The sequence below is a fragment of the Molothrus ater genome, chromosome 11 (assembly GCF_012460135.2).
Source record: "Molothrus ater isolate BHLD 08-10-18 breed brown headed cowbird chromosome 11, BPBGC_Mater_1.1, whole genome shotgun sequence".
NCBI lineage: Eukaryota > Metazoa > Chordata > Aves > Passeriformes > Icteridae > Molothrus > Molothrus ater.
Genome location: NC_050488.2, coordinates 7531106 through 7555737, shown reverse-complemented (window position 1 = coordinate 7555737; position 24632 = coordinate 7531106). Strand labels below are relative to the sequence as shown.

Below are 24632 nucleotides of genomic sequence, written 5' to 3'. Positions count from 1 at the left end.
TTCATGCTGGTTGCTAAGAAAGAGCCACTGAACTAGAACAGGCACTTCCACGAGGTCATTCTGTCTAACTAAAGCAAACTTTGTCCCTCTCCCTTATCTCTATGGCAAATCCAAACAGAGGGATGTAAGCCTTAGCTTCTGATCCTCATATGATAAAATGTCCCAATACCAAAATGTATAGTAAGCAACCCAAAAAGTCCCTTCATCCAACACAAGACACTTCTTTGCACATGCTTCCCTGCAGAGAAGAGGCTGAAAGAACATCTCATTTGTTCCTCAGTACACTTCTGGAAGCTGCTCAAATACTGTGGAGATGAGTTTGGCATAGAAGCATCCAGAAAGCTTGCTCAGAGCTCAATTTACTGACTGCAGTACTCAGCCAAGGCACTGGATGTTATGTTCACTTGGACTGATTCAGATGCTAGCAGGAGCTGTTGAGTGCAATGTTGCACATTCTTTTTTTTTTTTTTTTCTTTTTTCTTTATAGTGTGAAAAAATCAAGGCTTCCTCCCCAGGCCAAACAGCCCATACACTACCTACAAATAATAGATTTGAGGTTCTTTTAAAATCTGCTCAGATACTGAGCTGCTAAAAATCTCTCAACTCTTTTCCTGAATATAAAATAAATGGTTATGACAGGAGGTCTGACACTGATTGCTCTTATGACATTACATTGGTGCAAGTCAAGGACTTCCTAAATTACCCTTACGCAACTTCGATCAGAACTATGTCCTCTTATCCTAGAATATCAAATAATCTTATCTAGTACCTTAATCAAGTTTCCTGTAGATGAGATAAAAAGCATCATTTCCTCTAAATAAATTACTGCCAAACACTGTCATTTAAACTTTATCTCCAAGACTGCAGTTAGAGGAAACCTTTAACCCTCCACTCAAAACATTTTCATGGGCAGACCCAGGACAATTTTTATATGAAATTTTTTCTCCTGCAATCTGTGGAATGGGTATAAAAAGCACCTATCTATTTCTTTGGCTTAAAATTCCTCTGTTATCAGAGAGGCTTGTAGAAAGATGTACAGGGGTCTCCTTTCACAGTCTCTCCTTCATCTGATGTGCTTCCCTTCTACTACTGGAAGACAGACAGCAGCTTTCTGTACCCTTCAGTACTGTTCAGCTGAGTTATTCGCTCTCTGTGGTGCAAGACTCATTCTGCCCCCTGTAACCCCTAAGGGCAGAAAGCCAAAAAGCAGAGAGCATTGCCAGTCTTATAAGGAGATGAGTGCCTAAAGTGTAGATCCAGTACTGGCAGTATTGCTGGAGAATGCTACATTCATTTTAGAAAAATATATTTTGCTGCTGCCTTTTATCACAGCTTTCTGTAGCTTTAAACAGTCTAAGACTGTACCTCAGATATAAAATTATCTCAATACACTTGAGAATCTCTGAGACAAGAAAAAGCCTTAAAAAGACGTTGCTTTTGCACTCAGAGGTCAAAGCTCAAACCCAAGAATTTTGAGTCTGTGCCTAGTTTCACCAGAGGATTAGCACTGCTAATCTCTGCAGTATGGCCTGGAACATACAAAGACAGGATCGTAAGATAAGAACCAATACTGTTCTTGAGATAAGGAAAAGCCAAGGGATAGATACAAAGAAGAGAAGAAATGAAAATTAAAGAATCAGGGAAAAAAACATCTGTTGACAATGCTAATTCTATCTATAAATTGAAACATCTTCTCCCTCATAAGAAACACAGAATTTTAAGCATCATTCCTGAGATAGCAGAATAAAGTACCAATGTCAATCTGAAATAAGATGCTTAAAATCCAAGTTTAAGAAAAAAAATCCTTTTTAAACTGGAATCTGTCTGAATGTATTTGAATTATTTCAGATTTGCAAAGCAATTGTCCTTAATGTACTTACGTGGTGGTGTTGGAGGTAGCAGCCGTCTCCTAGGAGATCTTTTTGTATCATAACAGATCTGTGAATCATCTTCCTCAAAAAAACCATGTGGGTGATGGTAACCTTTTGGTCTCTCAAAATCTGATTCATGGCAGTGATATCTACAGTGATAATCATATCTATGCCTTCATTAAAAAAATAAAGAAAATATTCTTTCAGTGAGTTTTTATAAGCAGTTACAAAATTAGTTTCCTTCTAAAAGATTTTCAAGTCTACTTTTTCTCCAGCAAGAGAATTAAACACTGCATTCTGTAATGGCACAACTCAGATTTAAAATTCAGTTTCTGTAGGATTTTGAGAGGGCATATACTTCTCTAGTCAGGTCAATTCTCAGGTTAAATTTTTAATCATGTTGTATTTTCAATGAATTTATTCTTACCAGTACAGGCAAAAATGTAAGATCTCAGTCACACACTGCTTAAAAAAGTAAAATAAATACTCTCTTCTACTCCTGCCATGCTCTCTTGACAGCCCTGGCTAAGGTGCAGAGCATAGAAGTTCAGAATGGATTTAAGCCTCTTACATTCTGGATATTCTCATGTTTAAAATCAGATCTTGAAAGGGTGTTACTTGATGCTGACTGTAATACAACAAAAAAAAAATATTGACCTGGGAATTCTGTAAAATTTAGCTTTCATGCAAATCAATGGGATGCAGATTATGGCGCCAATCTCGCCAGAAATCAGCTGGTGAATGTAGCCCATATAGCAGGAGGAGGAGGAGGAGAATTCAGCATGTCTGGCACTTTAACATATCCACTTATGGATCTAAGATAAAATGGCAATTCCTCTACTTCTGGGCTGGACTTGAACATTTTTCAAAAATGGACAGAAGTGGAGATTATATTTGAGATGCTACTGAATGTAGTCAGTAGAAGGGAAACATTCTCTCTTTGGAATACTCTCCTTTCCTCATCATTTCCCATTTCAGCAGTTGTGGAGCATTAATTTCATTCGAGAATTTGCAGTGTGAATGTGCTTAGTGAAGCCTTTACATCTATGTACGTAAAATACCAAAATATTTTTGCACACTATTTTATTTAACAAATATTTTTATTTAACAAATATCCTCACCTGTTTCCTGACAACATACTGTCATCTTCATAATATTCTTCTCCACTGTAATAGTCCTGCTCTGCCAGATAATGATCATCATTGCAGTAGTCTTGCACTTCGTGTTCTTCCCGGCGAATGGTCGGACGGCGCCCGTCACCAGTGTCAGACCTGGAAGCAGCAACCAAATAGGAATTTTTATTCTATTTATATCAATTATGTATTGTTTACAATGTTCTTATTATTCAATTCTTTTAATGTTCTTCAAGGAGGAGAAGAAAAAGACAAGCATTAACAACTCTCTAGTTCAGGATGTGGCGTTACAGCAGTGCAGTTCAGAACGTGAATGATGTACCTGTTTCTTAAAGATGGCCTTCCTTTATTTCCTTCTGGTACAATAGAAAAGCAATAAAAAGATGCTCAGTGAAATCAAATACAATCAAGACTTTTTATATTCTATACATTGTCATTTGGAAAAACACAGCCTCTCTCCAATGCCTGAAGTTTGACAAATGGCTCAAATATTAAGAAGTTTTCACTGAGGTATTCAAAAAGAAATCTGAAATGGGTATGCAAATCTAGACATTAAAACCACCACTGAGCATCCATTTACCAATGCACTTTAATTAAAACAATAGATCTTATATTTTAAGAAGTGCTTAGAAAATATTCAGACAGAAGACCAGGAAAGATTTTGGGTTCCCTATAAAAGGAACTGTACACATTAACATTTATCAAAGCTAACACCAGTGGTTTTCCAGTCTTGGTAAGTCAATTTTTAACAAGGGCTACAATCAGGTGTGATCTTTAGCCTGTTGAAAACTGCAGAAACCTGCTTGGACTTTCAAAAGGGCTTAAATAATTTTGAACTTTAACAAAAGTTTGTCCTTTTAGAATAGGCAGTAAAAAAATAGACTTAGAAATTGTCACTTGAGTTACTGAGCCTATGCATTGTTATACAGTTAATTTAGAAAAGAAACAGGAAAGGAGAGGAAAAAAAAAAGAAAAACTCCCTGTCCTCTTCAATTATGTCAGAACAATATCAACTCACCTAATATATGTTTCATAGTAGCGTGTTCTATCCAGGTAGGCCACAAAAATGAGAAAAATATTTTAAGAACAAGTCATTTAGAGAAACTCTTTGGTGATTACAATGTCTGTGCTGTAACTAATGATTTCACTTCAATGACAACTGCTACTTTCAAACCCCAGTAAAGATTTATGCATTTCCCATTCATCAGTGCTACATTTTAAATACAGCTTACACATTGGTAGGCAACAGAAATGAAGATTCAAATTAATTTCACTTAGCTTAAGTTTCTTATAGTGTATTTATAAGTTTATTTAAAAACAAAGGCATATTTAAGTTTACCTCCTACTGCTTGGCCTTCTTCTCTTCTCATGGTCAGCCCTGGAGTGTGAGCGGTAACCGTTCTCAGATCGGTGCTCACGATTCCCAAAACTTGGGTGTTTTCCATGGACTTTGGACACGTTGGCATTATTGAGATTGGCATTTGTTGAGTTTGGAACATGCTTTCCTACTGAGTTGTGGTTATGATGGTTGTGGTACACAGAGTTTCCTGCCTGATGGTACATGTTTTTCTCAGGATCACTTGCAGAGGGAATTGAAGGCCGCTGGACGTGTAAGGGACGGTGTGTGGTGTTGATTTGGTGAAAGGAATCTCGTCTGTCACTGCTAATGTGGTTTATGTGGTTGCCAAAGAGGGCACCATTCCTCTGTTTTAGGGGAAGAGAAAGAAAGAATTATATCAGAAACCTTAACAGAACATACTCTTGACAGTGACAACTTACTTTTCTCTCCTACATGCATAGAAAAGTAGCAATTCAAGTAACCTGTGATCTTTCTTTCTAATTTTATGATGCTTCAGATGGGATCTCCTGGAGTGACAGAGATGTGATTGTGGTGATGACAATATTGTATTTCAGAGTCAAATCAACAGTATACTGTGATCATTATTCTTTTCCACCCAAGTAAAAGTGACATATCCAGCTTTCTCCACATTTTATTACGCAGGAGAAACCTAGATTCCCATAAATAAACATGCACCAGCTTCCTCAGAAAGAGATGTGTTTGCTTAATTTTTGGGAAGGCCTTGGTGAAGTTCTGTGCTGCTCTCCCAGGGCACGGGTTTGCAGCAGGAGTCACTCAGACAGGATGGAGTGCCATGCAACAGCTTGCAAGCAAATCCCAGGAGGGAACATTCAGCTCCAGTGCTTCCATTCTTTCTTCTCGCAGAGGTACAAGAAAGAGTTTCTGTTTATCAGCCCTGGGAGTGTGATGGATGGTGAAAGAAAGGATGAGGTGCTAAGGTATGACTGTGACATGCAGCTGTCTTGGACACCTGACCCAGGTTAGGGAGCCTCCCTGTCTAGCCAGGTGTGGGTCCCAGATGACAGCAGTCTGAGTTGCAGCTCAATCTAGAGAAGACAGGAGGTAATGATGGTTGGCAGAGAAATGCATCTACTGGTGGCAGCTGAGGCACTGTCTCCAGTGCCACATCCTCCTTTTTTCAAAGGACAGTAGCAAGCTATGGGGCTTCTGCTGTAATTCCTGCAGAAGCATGATTTTACATCTGCTTCTTCTGAAATGATTGGGAAAAAATGTTTCCTTGCTGGCTGAGAAATGGTTTGCAGACTGCCTCTGATTATAACACCAAATTTACATATTCACCATTTAGGACTAAATAACATTAAGAGGAAACCTAATTTTTTTTCTGATTGATTCTTATTGATATCCCTCATGGGATTGGAAATGGCATTTTATTTAGTTGATCTCTGTGTAACCCCGTGTATTCAGTTTTACATATGCAGCTCCGTGTCTGTTGAGGTTTGCTTGCATAGACTTTCATTCTCTTCTTCCTATCTACCACTGCAGAGGTTAAAACCGGTTTTAACCTTGCCTCTATCAAAATTTGAGATGGCAAGGTTCATACCTTTTGATAGGATTTGCCTAAGAAAAAAATAAGAATTCGTGAGAAAGAATTAGGGGCAGGAGAAACATCCTGCAGGAACTGCTTCCTAAATTTATGAAGAAATGCAAGTGTCCTGATACTACCATTTTTATAGATGTATACATAAAATATCATTATATATAAAATATTTCTATTTTCTGATTTGAGGGGTTTAAAAGTATTACTATGTTATTTCATATTCAAGGACAAGGTCATTCTTTACGCTCATATTATACAAAAAACAATTCACATGGTTGTGTTCTGACATTACTTTATAAACATCTTCCTCCTCCTCTGGATTGTTTTCCTCTGGTTCATCATCTTGCAAGTCACAGGAAATAGCTCGGCGTATTTCTGGGCCAATATCATGAAGTGTCCTTAGTCCTGCCTAAATCAATGACAACACCATAATACATTAGGAATGCAAATTCTTTTTTGCTCTTTAATTACTGGTGTTAAAATTATTTTAAAGGACAGTTAACAGTTTTTGTTAATACATCCACAGAGGATGTATTCAGCTGTAAGTTCCTTTACTGATATTAACAAAAAGTTTATATATTCCAGTACCACCCTGGTAGTACTGAAGTGATCATGTCTTTATTATCACAGTGTAGATACTGACTAAAACACCACTGATGTTTATGTACCCCTATAGAAGAAAAATTAATCTTATTAAAAATCGGCAAGAACTATAATAAAATGCATTTCAATGAGATGTATATTTAATGTTCAAAACATGTTTGCAGCCTGTGTCAACAAAGGAAACACAAGGAGATCTTTGCTATAGCAACAGCAATTTTAGCAGAGCTCAGATGGAAAAGAAAGCAGTGAAATAATTCCAGCTCATCTGCACTGCACTGTGATTTGCAGATATTTGGTTTAAAGCTTTAGTTTAGGACAGAAAACCATTGAGTTACAGCAGCAGAGACTCAGTGTACACCAGTTCAGATTCCTCTCAAGTTTGCTACCACAAGCAACATTTAGGAAAAGGGATGAAGCTGACACTGCCCAGGGCAGACCTGCACATCAGGGAGGAGAGAGACATCATACCCACCCCAAGAGCTCAGTGCTTTGCAGGCCTTACTTCAAAAAGGAGAAAATTCCTCCTGATTTAACTCTGCCTGCTATGATCCCAAGCAAGAGTAACAATCTCATTCTTCCCAGCAACTTCCTTTATCTCCTCAGGTTCAGAAAAATCCAAGATGTGTGTGTTTAACCCTTTACCACTACACATACACTACTAAAAATCCTGCACAGCGCTTGGCTCAATTTTTGGTTATAATCTAAAAACCTGACATTCTTTTTTAACATTTTTTAAGGAGATGTGAGGGCTGTCCCAGCACAACACTGACATTGCACGTTACTTGCCCTGGGGTAGCACAAGGATGTGCAGAGAATTTTGTGTTTCAGAGTTGCAGAAGGAGCTGAGAGACCCTGGAGGACCCCAAACATGGCTTGGTCTCATTCATGCTGTTTCCTCACACACTCCCAGGAGCACACCCAGAACTGCTCAAAACAGAAACAGCTTTGCTGAGGAGAAAAATGGCATTTATGCAGTGTGGGCAATCAGAACCTGAAAGGGATAAACCAAAAAGCTTCGAACTTTAATGGGGTAGATTTACTACAGGCTCCACTTCAGGTTTCACTCACTCCAGTATTTCCCTTCCTGAAAAAGGTGCCTGACTAATCACATTACCTACATCTATTTGGCAATTCAGTTTTCCTCCTCAGGGATGAACTTTGAGAGTTATGCTATAATTGAACAAGGCTCTAAAAATCATTTACTAGTGAGTTAATATACAATACTTCATGAATACATTGTGCTTTCTCCCACTTGTTATGCTAATTGCATAGTCAGAACCTCAGCAAGGTTGCTAATGTCATCATTTTGCAAGGTGCTAAAGGAAAGTAAAATTAACACTTTAAGTACAGCTATTCAAGTGGAAGATCAGAGGCTTCTATTGATTTAGCAGAGACAAATGCAGTATTTATTTACTAGAGGACTGCTATTATATTTTGGTTAGTGACTATTCGATAGAAGAGCCACTTGCATTTCACACTCACTACCTGCTGACTTTAGAGCAAAGAGAACAAGAAAGAACAAAAAATCCTCAACTAGCACATGAACATAAAAATAAACTGAGCTTAGTATGAACAGAATACAATTTGAAAACTGCTAAAATAAGGTAATTAGCATCCAGAAAAATACCTGAATAGACCTACACTACAACACTGAACATATAAGATACACATAATAAGAGACACAGCAAAGTCTTGATTGTCCTGAATTATTCTTGCTGGAGAAGCCCATCTCTCAACTGTGGCTGAGTTTTCTGCTCTACAACTGCACAAAAGCTCTGAGTTTTCAGCCAGCCCAGGCTGCCTTTGAGCTGAGCCCTTCTGTGAACACAGCACTGTCAGAGAGCAGCACCAGACAAAATGTAACTCTGACAAAATCTACTAGCTCAAACTCCTGTCTGCCAAATTGTGACAAAGCCCCACAAATATATGCCTGGAAGCTGAGAAAAGCCACGTGTTTGACAGCAACACACTGAATGGTAATTTAATTTTGATTACATTTCCAGCTGCCTTCTGGCTTACTTCTTGGTGAATTACCTCTCCTTTACTCCAGAGAAAGCCAGGCACCCTTTATCATCTCATCTCTCTCCAGTGAAACTCATTTCCAAGTGACAGACCTCTTGCATTTACACAGTCAGCAGTGGAAGAAAGAAGCCTGGATCACCATGTACAAAGGTTTATGTTTATCACACCAAACCCAGCAGATTTATTCACTCTCAGCCAGCACTGAAGCTCTCAAGCAACACCAGTCTACAGAATTGAAATATTCCTCAGTTTGCTCTAATGAATGACCTACAATGATTTTGTGAACTCGCTCCTGAAAATGACTACTCCCACTCACTGTCTCATCTTACCTGGTGCAATCCAACAGCATCATAAATAATCTAACATTATATGGGGAGCACCACATCATGATACAAATGCTCATGCTGATCTCACAGTGATAGGACAATTCTTCATTAGATCAGTCAGTTAAAGTAGGACTGATATAAAACCACAGGAACTGGTACTTTTATGTCAGTAGGAAAATCCCTCCTTGGAACCTTAATGAACACTTAATATCTTCTGCAAAGACTGAGGCAGCATGGACTGATCAAACATTTGACTTCATATTCAAGCACTTCAAAACCAAAGATCTCTAAAACAAAAGAGTGCACAGAAACATCAAACCAACCTTCCCCACACCTCTTCTTTGGTTTACAGGGAAGAAGTGTCCTTCAGATACACATTCTCTACATAATATTGCACATTTTAGTCTACCCAGCAAGAACCCTGGTGACAACGTAACACACAAGATAGCAATGGGAGCACTCCATGTCCTCCATTTTTGAGGTTTTAAAAACTGCTACATTTAAATCAGAGATAAAAGCAAAAGCTGAGCAGATGGGGCTTTTCAAAAAAGAGAGCCTGGATAGTGAATTGTCTACCCTTGCCAGAGGCGTGCTTGTTTCTTTTTCACAAGGACTGCTAAAGTTCTTAGGAGGTGGTTATTGCCCTACCTAGACCTTCATAAGACTTTTATTACATACAGAGATTCAAGATGTGCCACATTCCTGAAGCATCATGTTTTAATGACTTTTTAAAAAATCAAATTTGAGTGTTATAGAGGGATTGCTTCCTCACAGTCCTTGAGCACAGCTCTACTGTTCTACAGATTTCACTAGAAGTTTGCAAAAGAAGTTATTTCTTGTTCAGACACATGGTTTATCCAAAATTTAACTTTTGATTCCTTCTTTGCTTCATCTTTTTTCCTTGTAGGTGAGAGAAAGATGAGAAGTATCAGTCCAAAGGTTTCTCAGCAAAGCAGTGACACATAGAGTGCTGAACAACATAATTACATGAGAGACCCAAGCATGTCTTTAATTAGGCTTTCCCATAAATGCCCAGAATGACTGCAGATGAACATGGTAATTCTGTGCAGCTGTGCTCTGGAGGCACAACAGCACCTGCAATGTTTTCTGGATGGCATACGGCATTGATAAGCAGTGCTGGGTCCTAAATAGTATCTCAAAAGACAATGACTGATGCCCCTGTCTCTGACACACCAGTGAGATGACACAGATGTGTTTTCAAAAGTAGAAATAACAGAAATGTAGGAGTTCCTCATCCTCAGTGAGAAAAGATATCATATGACCAATAACTACCCCTAGACAGGTTATTTAGAGATTTGCCTTAAGAGGCTTGAAAGGCAACTCACACCAAACCATCAAAACATTTGGAAGTTAAACATGTAAACATTATGAAAAGACTGCTTTTAAAAAATGCCAAACAGATTTTAAGTCCACTTCCCACATCTACAGTATGCATAAAAGAGTAACACCATTTTAAATACATGTCTTATATTAAGAAATCCGAGTCTAATGCAAGACTCCAGTCATGACTTTCAGAAAAAAGACCTCAAATGCTTACAAATACTGGAACTACGAAAAATCCTTTTCCCTGTACCTAAATTCAGTCCACAACCACTTTCAGGTATGGTCCAACCTATATATAGATGCAGTTTAAGCTCAGTTTAAGAAGTGCAAGCACACTACCCTTATTTAAATAATATCATTGTCATCTACATTATTTCCAGTGCTCCCTTTTTGAGGTGTCCTAGAGTGGTACCAGGAACTGGAAGACACTGGCAAACTTTGCTTCACAGACAGAGCAATGATATTTATGTATATTTCTATATAAACTCACTAGAACTGGAAAAAAGCAGTCTACAGAACATGAATACTAAATGCTTAGGTTTTCAGAGCTTCACAATCCTGGAAGCCTGGAATGATGCTAAAAACATTCCTGTAAACCACTAGATTATAGGTAAAGAACATGTTTTTACTATCTGTTTATTTTAGAGCAAAAAAAACTACAAAGATTAATAAACCTCAGAGCTACATTGACACTTATAAATAAACAGAGGTTAGTATGAACAGAATACAATGACAGAACTACTTTTAAAAGGAAATAAGCATGCAGAAAAATAGCTGAATGACCTACACTGTAGCAGTGGACATAGGAGACAAAGTGGTCAAGCCTTGATTGCCCAGAGTTCTCCATCCTGGCAGAGCCGGCTCCCAGCGCTGCAGCTGCACAAAGGCTGCCAGGGCTGAGCCCTTCTGGGAGCACCACAGGAACATCAGAGCACAATTAAATGGGACTTGAGCAAGAAATTAACCCCTCAGCTGATGCCTACCAGAGGGTTTGGCTTTTTCTTTTTCTATCACCATTTACTACAGGGTTAATAGTGGTTGTAACATTTGCAGAGAGAAAAAATCATGATTAGTTTAATCTGAAACATGTTTCCAAAATCAGGCTCAGGTCAATAAATCAGTGCTTTTATGTACCTGGGATGTGAAAGAAAATATCCTTTAACTTTTATTTCTGTGTATTAACAAAGAGGGCTATACATAAATAAATATGAAATATGGATGTGTTACATATATAATACATCTATATACAGATGTTACAGTAAGTGTTTTCCATAGGAAAAATAGTGCAGAATTAGTTCATTCCCTCTCTGTGCTAGATGAAAGTAATTAAAATTGTTCATGCTTCGCTTAACATCTATTTTACTAGCAATGTGACCACTGTTTGGCTCAATACAAGTTTCCATCATTACACAAAGACATCCCTTTCTGACCCAGAAAATATATTTGTGGTTGCTGCACAAGTATCAGTCAATAGCACAAGAAAGGCAGTGGAAACCCTTTTTGTTGGTGACCTCAGGGCATGTGTAACATCACAAAAACGGCATAAACAGGTGACTCAAACTGGTCACCCATCATTTCAGAGTCTCTTGTTCTCTGGCCTTCATAAGGGTGTGAATTCCCCTGGGTCTGCAGAACACAAACTGTGGTGTTCCCAGGGATGCTGTTACTGCAGCTCTGAAGATAGGTTTGGTGATAATATGCAAGTTTAAACAAAATGCTGGTTTTCATCTGAAGTGTCCTTTTCTGAGTGAGGAGGAATTTGAAACTTCATGGCAGAAAGACTTCCTTGACTTACCAGCATGAGCAGATAATCACCCCCTCCTCAGTTTCTGGGCTGCTGCCTCCCCTCTGACATACCCAAGCAGCAGCCCGGGTTAGGCTGACAGCCAATGCTACACCCTTGAGGAAAACCTGAGCTCTAGAGGATAAAAATCACCCTGAATGAAGTCACTGTGGAGTAAGAAGAGGAATCCCTGCCTGCTGCATGCTCTGGCATACACAAAGCAAATCCAGTTCTGCAGGGAGATCTGCTCTGATTTTCTTACTCAACCCAAACTTCCATTCTTTCTTCTCCTGCACCAAACACAGCTCAAATCCAGTGTCAGAAGAAGCTGCTTTCTTTATTGGAGTTGGGTGGAGGTTCTGGCCCCCAGACATGAGGGGGCTGCCAGGGATATTCTTGTGACACGGTTCACAAGTTTTGGGTTCATATAACCAAACAAAACTCAGACAAAGGATGCAAGTTTCATTTCCATTTATTTAAATGCCTAAGTCTCAATGGCATAAAACCCCTATTCTGTGTATTCTAGTGTTCAATCACCCTGAAATGAAATGCTCTGGGTGTCTCTCTGAAGATACCATCTAACAGTATTTTCACCCATGCTCCTTGGTCATTCTGCCTTCCTGAGTGTGCGGACTGCATCTTTAGCTAAGTCATGTGGCTTCCAAGGGAAGATTTATTCCCACACCTGCTGAAACAGAACTTATTAAAACAACTACTGTAGGCCATCAGAAAGCCTGACTGGACTTCCTGGACTCACAGAATTTTACTCTATGATATGCAATTCTCTTAAGCTAACTAAAGACAGTGTGGATGGCTCCCTGTCTTTCATACTACACTTTTTCTGGAAGTGCTTTTCTTGCAGCAAATGTTATTTTTATGACCTTGAACTCTAGTTGTAATATTGTGGAGATTTTGTTTTGCAGTCCTAAAAACCCTCGTGATCTTGCATGTAAAAGTTATTATTCTGCTTTTCTGCCTACATACATGTAAGTCATTCTATCAGAGACAGCAGCATAAGAAGTATATGTTTTTAAAAGTTTTAGCTAAAGGCAAGGCATCCAATTTAATATCCTAGATTACAACTAAAGGATTAGTTAAAAAAAAAACCCAAAGTGTAATTCCTTTGGAAAAATAGGACCTTAGGCCATTTGACATTTACAGGATTTCCATTCAGTATCCTCAAAAGTACTGAATGAAATTATTGTAAAAACCCAGCCTCCTGAGCATGAGGAATAAAAGAGGGCAAAGGATTTATCTATATTTTAAAAAAGGCAGTTTCAGTCTCATAAAACAGGTAAAATGGCAGCATCCATTAATGTTTTCCCCAACAGCTGTTCTTTGAATTAAAACACAATAGATTCTGTCACCAGGAGCCTTCTGTCTCACAGGAGCTGTTTACTCTCTGAAGGCAGGGAAGTGTGACACGGCCAACTGTAGGAATTTGCAGGATTATAAAACTGTAACTCACCTCTTGCTTCACTCAAAGGTTAGGAAGGGGCTGTAAATAGCTGAAGAGAATGGCAGATTGTTTTCTTCCTCTCTTGCAAGAGATAGGAGATAAGGAAAGCCAGGCTAGATAACGCAGGAACTGCAGGCTTTATTAAATCCTTAGGAACCATGTTCTTCACTAATCAACCAGTTCATTCACCCCAAGAGAAAGTCACAGGTATCAGCAAAAGTACAGGAGCATTTATGGCTCATGTGGCTTTTGATACAAACTGAAACAGGTGGCATTGCTTTTATCTGCTGGTTTGCTTAAGGATTTTGCAGTTCTGATATCCAGCTCTGTTTTAAAGCTGTATCCTCATATAAGTAATTATTCTAACAGACACAGCATTAGGACCTTGAATTTGACATGCTGCAGCTTCCAGTTTAAAATTATATTATTCATTTATATGCCTGACTGGGTTTTTTCTTCTACTACAGGTCTCAGGTCTCTTTGAAACAGTGTTTCCATTTTTATTTGGTCAATCAAGTTGAGTTCCTACTGATTTGTTAGAGAGACAAAAGCAGAAAAGAGGAAGATGGGAAAAAAGAAAGCAATAATTTCCCCACCTACTAGCCTGGGTCATTTCAATCCCATTGTTTTAATCAGAAAAAAAGCTCCATGCCTCAAATCCCATAGGTCTTTGCAGATTTCTAGTGGAGATTCATGATCATTTTTTTAACTGAAAAATATTTGCCTAATAAGAGAGGAAGAGCTGAGTCTTTCCAGTTCCATCTTGCCCTCAGTCATTGAACAAGAAGCAGAGTCTGATAATAAACAAGAGAGCACACTCACATTTGACAGCTCAGTGGTTCTCTCTATTTTGTTATGTGTGCAATTTCAAAAACACAAGTGGAAACCTGCAATACTGAGGCTCAAAACCAACTTTGACCTCCTTCTGCTCAAATGCTTCTGCAATAAAGAAGTCTGAAAAGTCCTGCCCAAAAGTCCAACATCTTTCACTGCCCTCTCAACTTTTACAGCCTTTTTATCAGATCCATTACCAATAATTTCCTCTTCTTTCTTGTATGCAAATACAGTTAATACATCCCTGCCAAGCCATGTGGGCACAAACCCATAGCAAGGACTGCGGTGAATCCTCCCCTGCCTGTTGCATCTCTTACACTTGTGGTGATTTGGAACACAATGGCAGTCAGAGCTGCCAGCAGAGACTTTCTCAGGAAATGGGAATGAAACACATCACCCACTTAACACAGCAAAGATCATTTTGCTAAACTGAAGTACAAACCAACAGGGTTTTAACAAACCAAGTTAACACAGTTCTCCTCTTTTAGGAAGGGATTTTCTAAACATAGTCCTAAATTTTGGCATTAGAACAAAAAACTATCAGAAACAAATATATTTCTAGTTTTTAGCAAACTGCTAATCATTAACTGAAATTCACAAAGTCCCAATCCAATAAAAATGGTGCAGTGTATGATGTCTGGAATTATTTGAGAACAGCTTTCCATTTGCCTGTTTCAAAGTTCATTCTACAAAGGTACCAGTGGAAAGAAGTTGTCAGAATTTGCTCTTTAGATCACATGTACTCTATGGACTGCTTGCTGCAGGCCTGTTGAGAGACAGAAGGCCAAATCTATTGTCCTTGTTTCCATGTGATAGCTTGTTTTAAGAGATAGACAGAAGTGTGTGACGTTAATGCAGTATGTTAATACTTCCTATGATATAAATTCATGGATGAAAAATTCAGACTTTGCAAATAATAAAAAATTAAGAATATATTTCACCATATCATAAGTGGAAAAGAAAAAGAAAAATGAGAATTAAGAAAAATGGTACTGTATAAAAACCTAATTACTATGAGGTAATGCACAGTAGGAAGTTCCCTGAGAATGGGCTTGTAGCATTTCCGGTACACAAGGAATTGAACAGTTAAAGCAAAACAAAGAACATAAATGATAGCTCAGAACTTTATTTATCCAATATGCAATCAGCAACTTTAGACTGTGATTTACCTGCTAGACTTGCTAAGAAATTTCAAAACTATTGCTACTGTTTGAGTAATCCATAGAGAATAAGTTTTTGCACTTACCTTGTTATAGACAGAACAGCAGGATTAGCTTTTACTTTTCTGATGGATAAGGGCCAAAAGTGTCCCAGCTAAATAAAATCCTGGCAGCACTGCACAATCACCAATATTCATCTACCTGCTATTTCAAGCAAGCTCACAAAATGGTTAGTTAAAAACATAAAACAATCACCTGCAGGGCAATGGTGGTGTTCTTCGCAGGATATTTCCCCACCAGTCCTTGTTCTTTGCGTTTCTTGAATTTCCTAAAGTAGTCCTGTATCAGGAAGGTGGCATAGAACTTCCCCACGGTTACCTCATCATCTAAATGAACAGACCAGACAGATCTCTCCCAAGTCAGCACATTGATCAATAGCCTGTACACTCACATCTGATTTGGGGGGAAATGTGATGGGTGCAACAGGTACTATGCTTCCAACAATGGAGCCCAGCAGGGGCTCAAAAGCAATGTTTCAGCAAGCAGCTTTGTTCAGTTAAGTGAACTCATCCTAATAAAAGAGAAAATTCAATACTTTACCAAGACTTGTGTACTTCTAAGTTTCTACCAAAACCATAAACATGTTTGTACATACATAGAAGCTAAGTACTGGCTTTAATTACTTAGAGTAGATAGATTTAATAAACTGTACTATGTCTGACATACATTGATGTTCATAAGAGTGACTCTGCCTTTTTTTGCCCCTGCTGAACCAATTTTGCTGGTCAGTGTATGTATTGTGTCAGTTCTGTAATGCTGAAAGGAAGTAACTTCCATCAGTGAATTTTATACAATTCAAACAACAGGCAAACAGCCAGGGTAGTAAAATGTAGCATTTTTACAGAGTCACTGTTGTGAACAAAATCCAAATTTGAACGTTTCCAAAGGCAGGTGCCTTGTGAGGACACCAGAATCTCCTGGTTCATAGCAGGTTGAGAATGAATGGGGCTGTTCATGAGTCCATTCAATCATTCAGCTGGGCAAGTTTGATCTCTCAGTGACTAATGCTTGCCAGAAAACTAGAAATAGTTTTCTATCCAAAAACATTGCTTTTGTTGTCACACACTTTTTTTTTCCCTAGAGTTATCTGACATGAAGTTCCACTCCCCTTCCTGCTGTACTGTTCAATCTCCCCGTGTTTTTCAGTATCCAGATGTAGATTTTGGCAACAGGATTTCTGGTTCCTGCAGCACACAAAGAGTGGCTGGTGTGGTTTAGGCATCAACTGTTCCTCTGTCCAGTCATGGCTTGACTGAGCATGAAAATCTAACAAGCCCAGATACATTTTAACATACCTCTATTAGAAATATGGGCTTTTTAAAAACATTTTATTAAAATAAAGAGTCCATGTATCTTATCAATAATATGTGCCAAGTTATCTCACTAAGGATAGTATTTGTAGCACATTTTTACCTGTAATAACTGGGGTTTGTAATTTAAGTTTACTTTGTTCTTTTAGTGATTTGCTCTCATCAAAGAGGGTCGGGAATCCATTCCATGGACAATACTTTTTAGATGTATTTTTACCTCACTGATAAAATTTATCTCAAAATGAAACCTCTACCATGCAAAATCAGCTCCTCTCATTATGAGGTCTGAAATGGGCTGTATGCATGTGAGAAAGCACAACAGGCTTTAACTACAGTGAAAATGCACCCAGAATGTCTTCTCTCAGCAGTTTGTATTTAAATATATCAAAACAAAAATAGTTACAATTGCTTCAAAAGATACTGGTTGGGAGACCAGTCTGTTGCAGAAAATATCTTAGCATATTAAAGAGCCTGCTCTGCCAAACTCCGACAACCCCTCAAGGGTCAGAGCCCCCCAGTTCCTGCCAGGAAAGGAGGAACTAGCAGGAAATATCAAAAACACCACACAAGAAAAGCTCACCAGCCTATGGATTCCATCTCAGCAATAAAAACCTTTTTCATTGACTCCATGAATCTCATTAATAAACTTTTTGTGAACATTTGCTTTGATGTTCACCTGTAATCTTCCTTTGCAGCTCTTCAGGAGACTAATGGAGCACTGTATTAGGATGAGATCTCTTACACAGCATGTAATGCAAACTTGCCTTCCCTAGTTCAGATAAATCCACTGATCTGCAACATAGCTCTGGTTTAGCTCCCCAGATAAGCCTTTCCCCATCCCTCAGACTATTTCATTCCGAGTACTTGAACAGAAATTTTAAGGAAGTGAGTTAGCAAATGGCTCCCAGAAGGAACAAGCAGACAGAAGTGACAGACTGGCTGTGACACACACTGCTGTGGTGGCACTCAGCATGGTCACATCAGGCCACCACACTGCCCCGCCACTGACTATGCCTGAGGTGACAGCACCTGGGACACACCAGGGCGCAGAAATGAAGGGCCCTGACTGGTCACTCTGAACATGCACCAACTCCCATAAGCACATCAGACAAAGGCACTGCCAGTTTGCTGGACTGTGCCAAAGGCTGGCTGTGTCCCCACGGTGCCTGTCCATGACACAGGCACAGTTTGCTGGACTGTGCCAAAGGCTGGCTGTGTCCCCACGGTGCCTGTGCATGTCACAGGCACAGTTTGCTGGACTGTGCCAAAGGCTGGCTGTGTCCCCATGGTGCTTGTGCATGTCACAGGCACAGTTTGCTGGACTGTGCCAAAGGCTGGCTGTGTCCCCACGGTGCCTGTGCATGTCACAGGCACAGTTTGCTGGACTGTGCCAAAGGCTGGCTGTGTCCCCACGGTGCCTGTGCATGTCACAGGCACAGTTTGCTGGACTGTGCCAAAGGCTGGCTGTGTCCCCACGGTGCCTGTGCATGTCACAGGCACAGTTTGCTGGACTGTGCCAAAGGCTGGCTGTGTCCCCACGGTGCTTGTGCATGTCACAGGCACAGTTTGCTGGACTGTGCCAAAGGCTGGCTGTGTCCCCACGGTGCCTGTGCATGTCACAGGCACAGTTTGCTGGACTGTGCCAAAGGCTGGCTGTGTCCCCACAGTGCCTGTCCATGTCACAGGCACAGTTTGCTGGACTGTGCCAAAGGCTGGCTGTGTCCCCACGGTGCTTGTCCATGTCACAGGCACAGTTTGCTGGACTGTGCCAAAGGCTGGCTGTGTCCCCACGGTGCTTGTGCATGTCACAGGCACAGCCAGGCGCACTGAAGACACGAGCACACAGGAGCTGCTGCCTGGCCAAGGGGAGCCATCCTTGGCTCTCTTTTCTGGGTCACACACATATAGCCAGGTACAGACAGCTATAGGAAGGCAGCTAAGCATAACTGACCACAGAACAGACAAATCACTAATTACAATTAGTGACAGCAGTCGCATTCTTTTCAAAACGAAGCTCTTGGAAGAGGCAAAAGGTACTAGGAAGCATTAAATGGATTTGCAGGTGGAGACTGGGAAGTTTAGAGAATGCAGGTGAGTCCTTGGTGAGTTTTCTGTATTTCTCTTACTCTCTAGTCTCATTCATTCATCAAACATTTGACTGATATTCTATGTTTTTGCAAAGCAGTTTCATCTTTCTGTACTGAAAATGTGTTGCTAACTATTAACAGTCTCATTGAGTTATAATAATAGTTATTTTATCAGTACTAAAAATTAACTGTTTCTCTCCAGTGCATCTATTTATAATCCAAGGGGGGAAAACATCTACTACATGGATTATTTTCATTCTGCTCAGCAAATAAGTGTTAAGGAGCCATGGCCTTGGCACACTAGGACCCAGCATTCAATAATATCAGCACAAGTAATACTGGAACAAACTGCTATAAACTGCACCTCCCAATAATTTTAAGTGTGAGTGATTTAACATATTGAATTTGAATGGTTATAATATTGAAGAGAATTCTCCATCTCTTGGGAAATTGTTATTATCAGCTGTCACTGGTGTTAATTCATAGACAATTTTCCATTGAATATTAAACATCAAAACTAATTTCTACTTTACACTAAGCTATTTTACACTCCTATGGCATATGACTGTAAAATAGCTGTATTCCTCTTTTTGTCTAGGTGGTTTACAATATTTTCAATTTTCAGGTAAATCATAACAAAGTATTCAGAGGAACAAAGTAAACTGGAATTGAAAACTCATAAATCTGCAGGAATTCCCAACACATTCCCATTTATACTCGGTTGCCAAAGCCATCCTATTTCCTATCAATTGAACACATCCAGGTTTTCAGCCTTCCAGCTACACTGAAGAGCTACATTTGCAGAATAAACATTTAGCAATGAATTTTAGTACAGCTGAAAATAAATACACAGCTTATACTCAGCAATGAAATGAAGCTGAAGTTAAGAGTGAATCACTAGGTGGGATTAGTTCTAGGAATGTCATCTGTACAGGTTCTTTGTCAGATTGATTTAGGCAGGCAGAGCTCGCTATTCTGAAGCATGCATCTCTATTTCAATAAAAATGTAGGGGAATAAAGTTGGCAAGAGGCAACACTAATTCCATGCCACCACCCTAAAACAGAATTGCTTCAGAATATTCGGAAAGACTCATAGTTGAAAGGAACAGAGGCTGCAGAAAAAGCTCAAGCACAGAGTTACAACAATAACAAAGCGATTCATCTATGCCATGCAAGCACTTAGGTGTAAGGCTAAAAACAACAGAGTAGAACACAAAAGTTGTTTTAAATGTGCAGTATCAGTTCCCCTTTGGAGAGTCAATTTATCCAGATTTTTGGCTTCATCCACACTATTATCCAGCTGCCACCCCACCAACAGGCTGGCTCCTCCAGCCACAGAGCAGCTGCTGAGTGATGCCAAGAGCAGTGCAGGCTGTGCTCCTCCTCCTGGCACCGAGCATCCCCTTCCAGGGCCAGGGGCTGGGTCTGAGCAGCCCTGGGGGCTGCCATAAGCTGTGAAGATACAATAAACTTCAAGAAACACCAGGGGATTACACTGAATCTATGGATTGGATGTCTGGGTAAATATACCCTGGCTATGAGTGACAGTGAGACAGATCCTGCACCTTTAAAACTTGAAAAAGCAAGTAGAAAACAGTCACCTAAACCTACACTACAGCGAATTAATAGAAATGTATATATTGAAAAAGGCTAAATATATATATATCAGAATATATATATTTACAAAGAGAGATATTGACATGTCATTTTATGGCACGTAAAAACATTTAATAAACGTGCCTTGTAGTTCTCACAAATGTTTGGTGTCATTAGAATTCAGATATCTCTTTAAATGGGCCACATTGATATCTCAGTCTTATCAGCATGATTCTGAACCTTTTCCATCATCTGTGGAATGGCTCTGGTTTAAACTAGTTTAACTGAGATAATTTAGCTTCTTGCTTTATTAATTTAGCAAATTTTTTTTGGCTAGCAATTTATTTTTTTCCTCCCAGAAGTATTCAACATATACAAGCAAATAAGCTTTAATGTAGCATAGTACAAAACATGATGTTTTGCTCAATGCATTGAAATCAAGCTAGTTTATTTTGCTGAATGATTTGAAATCAAGACTATATTTAGGTCTAATGAGGTATTTTTTTTCAAGCAAGAAAATAAGCATAACATTTTCCTTTCTCTCTCACTTGGATCTAAGTTTCACTTATCAGCCCTCTATATATTGTCTATTGCAATAGGATATCATTGTCTCAATATTTATTTTGCTATTTTTTTGCTATCCTTAAATTACATCATAATTGCAAAATTTAGCAGTTTTATTCCTTTGGTTCCTGACACTCTAGAAAGACCAACAAGCACAGAGAACAGCACACGGCAGAGTTTATCGGACTGACCGCCAGCGGGAGGGACAACTTGGTCAAGTAATTTCATGCTCGTTTTCTTCCAAATTTTCTTTATGACTGCTCTAAGTTCTTCATTGGCTTGCTCCAGGTTACCTGTGGCAAGGAAATGGCAAAACAGAGGATGGTAATTATGGTTATCAGCTGCAGTGAATGATCCTTTGGATATTAATTAGGTGTATACAATTAAAGACTGTGATAGAGATGCAAGCCCATGCTATGTGATGCAGCAACAATGCCACAACTAAAGAGAAAAAAGGGCACAAGACAGCAAATTCCTGGTGCTTTCAAATCCAGCTCTGGAGCAGTGCAGAGGCCAAAGGTGAGTTCCAAACTTTGGCCTCACTCTGTCACTCCTTCTGCTTAAATTGTCCAAAAAGTGATGACTTTTTCCTTACAAGCCACTTCTTCCTTGAAGCAAAGCTGAGCCTTTATTTACTTAATCACAGCAATTACTCAGTTGTACAGGTTTGAAAGTTCAAATAACTGAGTACTGAGCAGTTTCACCTCTTGCATTGCTCACACAGGAATGCCTGAGGGGCCTTGATCTAAGTTTGTTATTGCTACCAGAATGAAAGCAGTAAAAGATGGCAAAAAAACTTGAAAAATGTGTAAAAGTAGAAAGATCTTGAAACACCCCATTACCTTTTGAAGCCTTTCCCTCTTTAATGTAAATGAGAGAAATCTATTCAACCCAGTCAGAACTGGCCTCGACCAGACTGGGAATGTTGTTTTCAAGTGTGCAAAAGTTGCATCACTGTGGGATCCAAGGCTCTGAGCTAAAAGGCAGCGAGGAAGGAGCACCTTATTTGGGCAGGAAGGGAAATTCATTCATTTCTTGCAGTAGAACTCCTGCTATCCCAGTGCTGCACATTTTTATCTGACCAGATGAAAACATAGAATAATTTCTGAGGTATCTTGGGCTCTGGCCTCACTATTCCCTTCTTTTCATTTTCTAGCAAATCATTCCTACCAACAGTGAATACAATTCATGACCCAAAAGCAAATCAGATTCAGTGAGACCAAGGCAGCCCTATTCACATCCAACAAAAGAAATAAATTATCACTTTTCCTCACTGTGCTTTCTGACAAGGGCAGTGAAGGCTTTACAGTGAAGAACCTTACCTTCTGTTTTTATCTTTAGAGCAGTCCTAACCAAAGCAAATAAAGTAGCATTGAACATGACGGTCCCATCACTGTTCAGTGGCATATTCATGGCTACTAACCTCTGAAAATGAGAGAAGGAAAACAAATGCTGATGCTGCTTTCTTTGGGGAAAAAAAAAAACAAACTCCTGTAATGTTAATTTTTGAAAAGCTGATGTGTTTAAAGAATAATATTATTGAGAAGAATATAAATTATGCAAGTTCTTCAAAACAAAGTTGAGTTTTCCGTCCTACCTGTGTATAATATGCAGCAATTAAGAACAATATTGCTTCTTTTTTGATTTTCATTACATGTATGCTTATACATGTTAAAACTGTTCAGAAGATTTCTTGAGCTATTCAATGAGCTAACTTTCAAACACCGAAGCCCAGTTTTTGACTGAGTCCCACTGTGCCAGTACTAGGAACAAAAGCAGTTATTTGAGGGCATGCACTCCAGCTGCAGTCGTGTCCCAGGCTCCCCAGGGGTTCCTCATGCTCCATAAAGCACCAGAGCACCAGGTCTGAACTGTCCTAGCCCATTCATTCCTCAGTAACTCCTCACTGATGTTATGCCAGCTACTCAGAACTGCTGTGAAAGGGGCTTTTCTCGTTGGGTCAGTCCATCCTTGTGCCAGAGTTCTCCTAGAGCAGCATTGCTGTGACCCTGACTGCCAAAAGGACACAATTTCAGCTATCAAAATCTTTTCCTAATGTCTGACTTGGATTTTCTTCTATTCTAGTTTAAAAGCATTACTCAATGAATAATTGATGTTAGCATATAGACAGACAGAGGTTTGCTTTAAGTATGCCTTGTGACATTGAATTCCAGCCCAGAGGTTTACATGCCAACTTTACCTATTTAGAAAACAGATATACAAGGAATCCAAATGACAGCACTTTGTATCAGTCCTTCAACTAACAGGTTTGATCTTATTCCCAATGAAATCGCTAAAATCTCAATATCCATAATTCTGAAGCCATCAAATAATGTAACAATCATTCAGCTCCTTTGTATTGCATTTCAACTTTTACATTAAAATGCCATTAATCCTCATCAAAATTACACATTTTGCCTGAAAGATCCTATATAATTTTAAATTCCCATTAATTTTCTCTCTTCTCACTTGCTGCTACGTATTGTTACACACTGTTATTCACTCCAGCCTGGTCTATCACCTTGCAGTCAGACAGAATCAGGTGGAACCCACCTTGCAGGCCACTCGGTGAGGGCACAACTTGCCAAAACCAAGCGGTGGCTGAATCCTTCTCAGCAATGTCACCACATCAAGGTGCTTTATCCTTCCCCTAGAACAACACACATCAGTGAACAAACATCCACTCCCAAAATATACACCCTGCTCTGCTTGTTTTTACCAAATAAATGATGTCAGAGAAATGGTCTAACTTACTTTGCTTCAGGGTCATATTCTGACCATATTCTTTTGAATTCATCCAAGTGATGGGGGCCCAGAATAGACCAGTCACGTGTCAAATAATCAAAATTATCCATAATGACGGCCACAAATAAGTTTATAATCTAAAAAAAAATAGTAATTAAGAACAATCTTCCTTGATTATTTTGAATTTTTATCAATTCAATATGTATTACTTAAGAACTCAAGTGAATCAATAGTTTTTGGCAAATATCATCAAATACCGCTGAAAATATTTGCATTTAACTAAATGGAAGTCTATCAAATAATGACATAACAAGAACATGGTATTTTAGAGTACTCCATCTTATGACATAGGCTACAACACAGTTTTGTTTCTCTTCCTCGATTTGCCATATCCCACTACATCAAACTGAAGAATGGATTCAATGCACACATTATGACACAGTGTGTATCTCAGGAATAGGATTCAATTTCATGACAATACATTCTGTTAACACAGAAGGTGATACAGAGCAACAGAACATATGTTTACATCAGTTCACAGAATTTTGTTGGACCACTCTCCTTTTGCAAGGAAACAATTGCTGTGAATAGAACAAATTAATCAGCTTATACCAGACACCTGCAATGAGGAAAAACATATTTCAATTATTATTTCACAGCAAATAATCCATTTCTGCCACAGATTAGGGTGAAAGGTTACTGTTCACTTCTCATGTGCCACACATGAGGACACTTGTAGAGATGCAAATCCAAATTGCACTAAGTTTAAACAAAACAAACAGCATTACTGCTCAGTCGTGGGAATTGCAGCTCCATT

The 24632-nt window shown here is 39.2% G+C and overlaps 1 protein-coding gene across 1 annotated transcript in view; it reads right to left on the bottom strand.

The window, feature by feature from the left end:
- CACNA1D (calcium voltage-gated channel subunit alpha1 D) overlaps nt 1–24632 on the bottom strand; it is a 168669-nt gene that overhangs the window by 5548 nt on the left and 138489 nt on the right. Inside the window, 10 exon segments of the mRNA XM_036391279.2 lie at nt 1881–2044; nt 2993–3142; nt 4023–4049; nt 4344–4708; nt 6215–6331; nt 15709–15839; nt 21262–21363; nt 22393–22495; nt 23624–23720; nt 23825–23952. Coding sequence (XP_036247172.1) covers nt 1881–2044; nt 2993–3142; nt 4023–4049; nt 4344–4708; nt 6215–6331; nt 15709–15839; nt 21262–21363; nt 22393–22495; nt 23624–23720; nt 23825–23952 — 1384 coding nt within the window.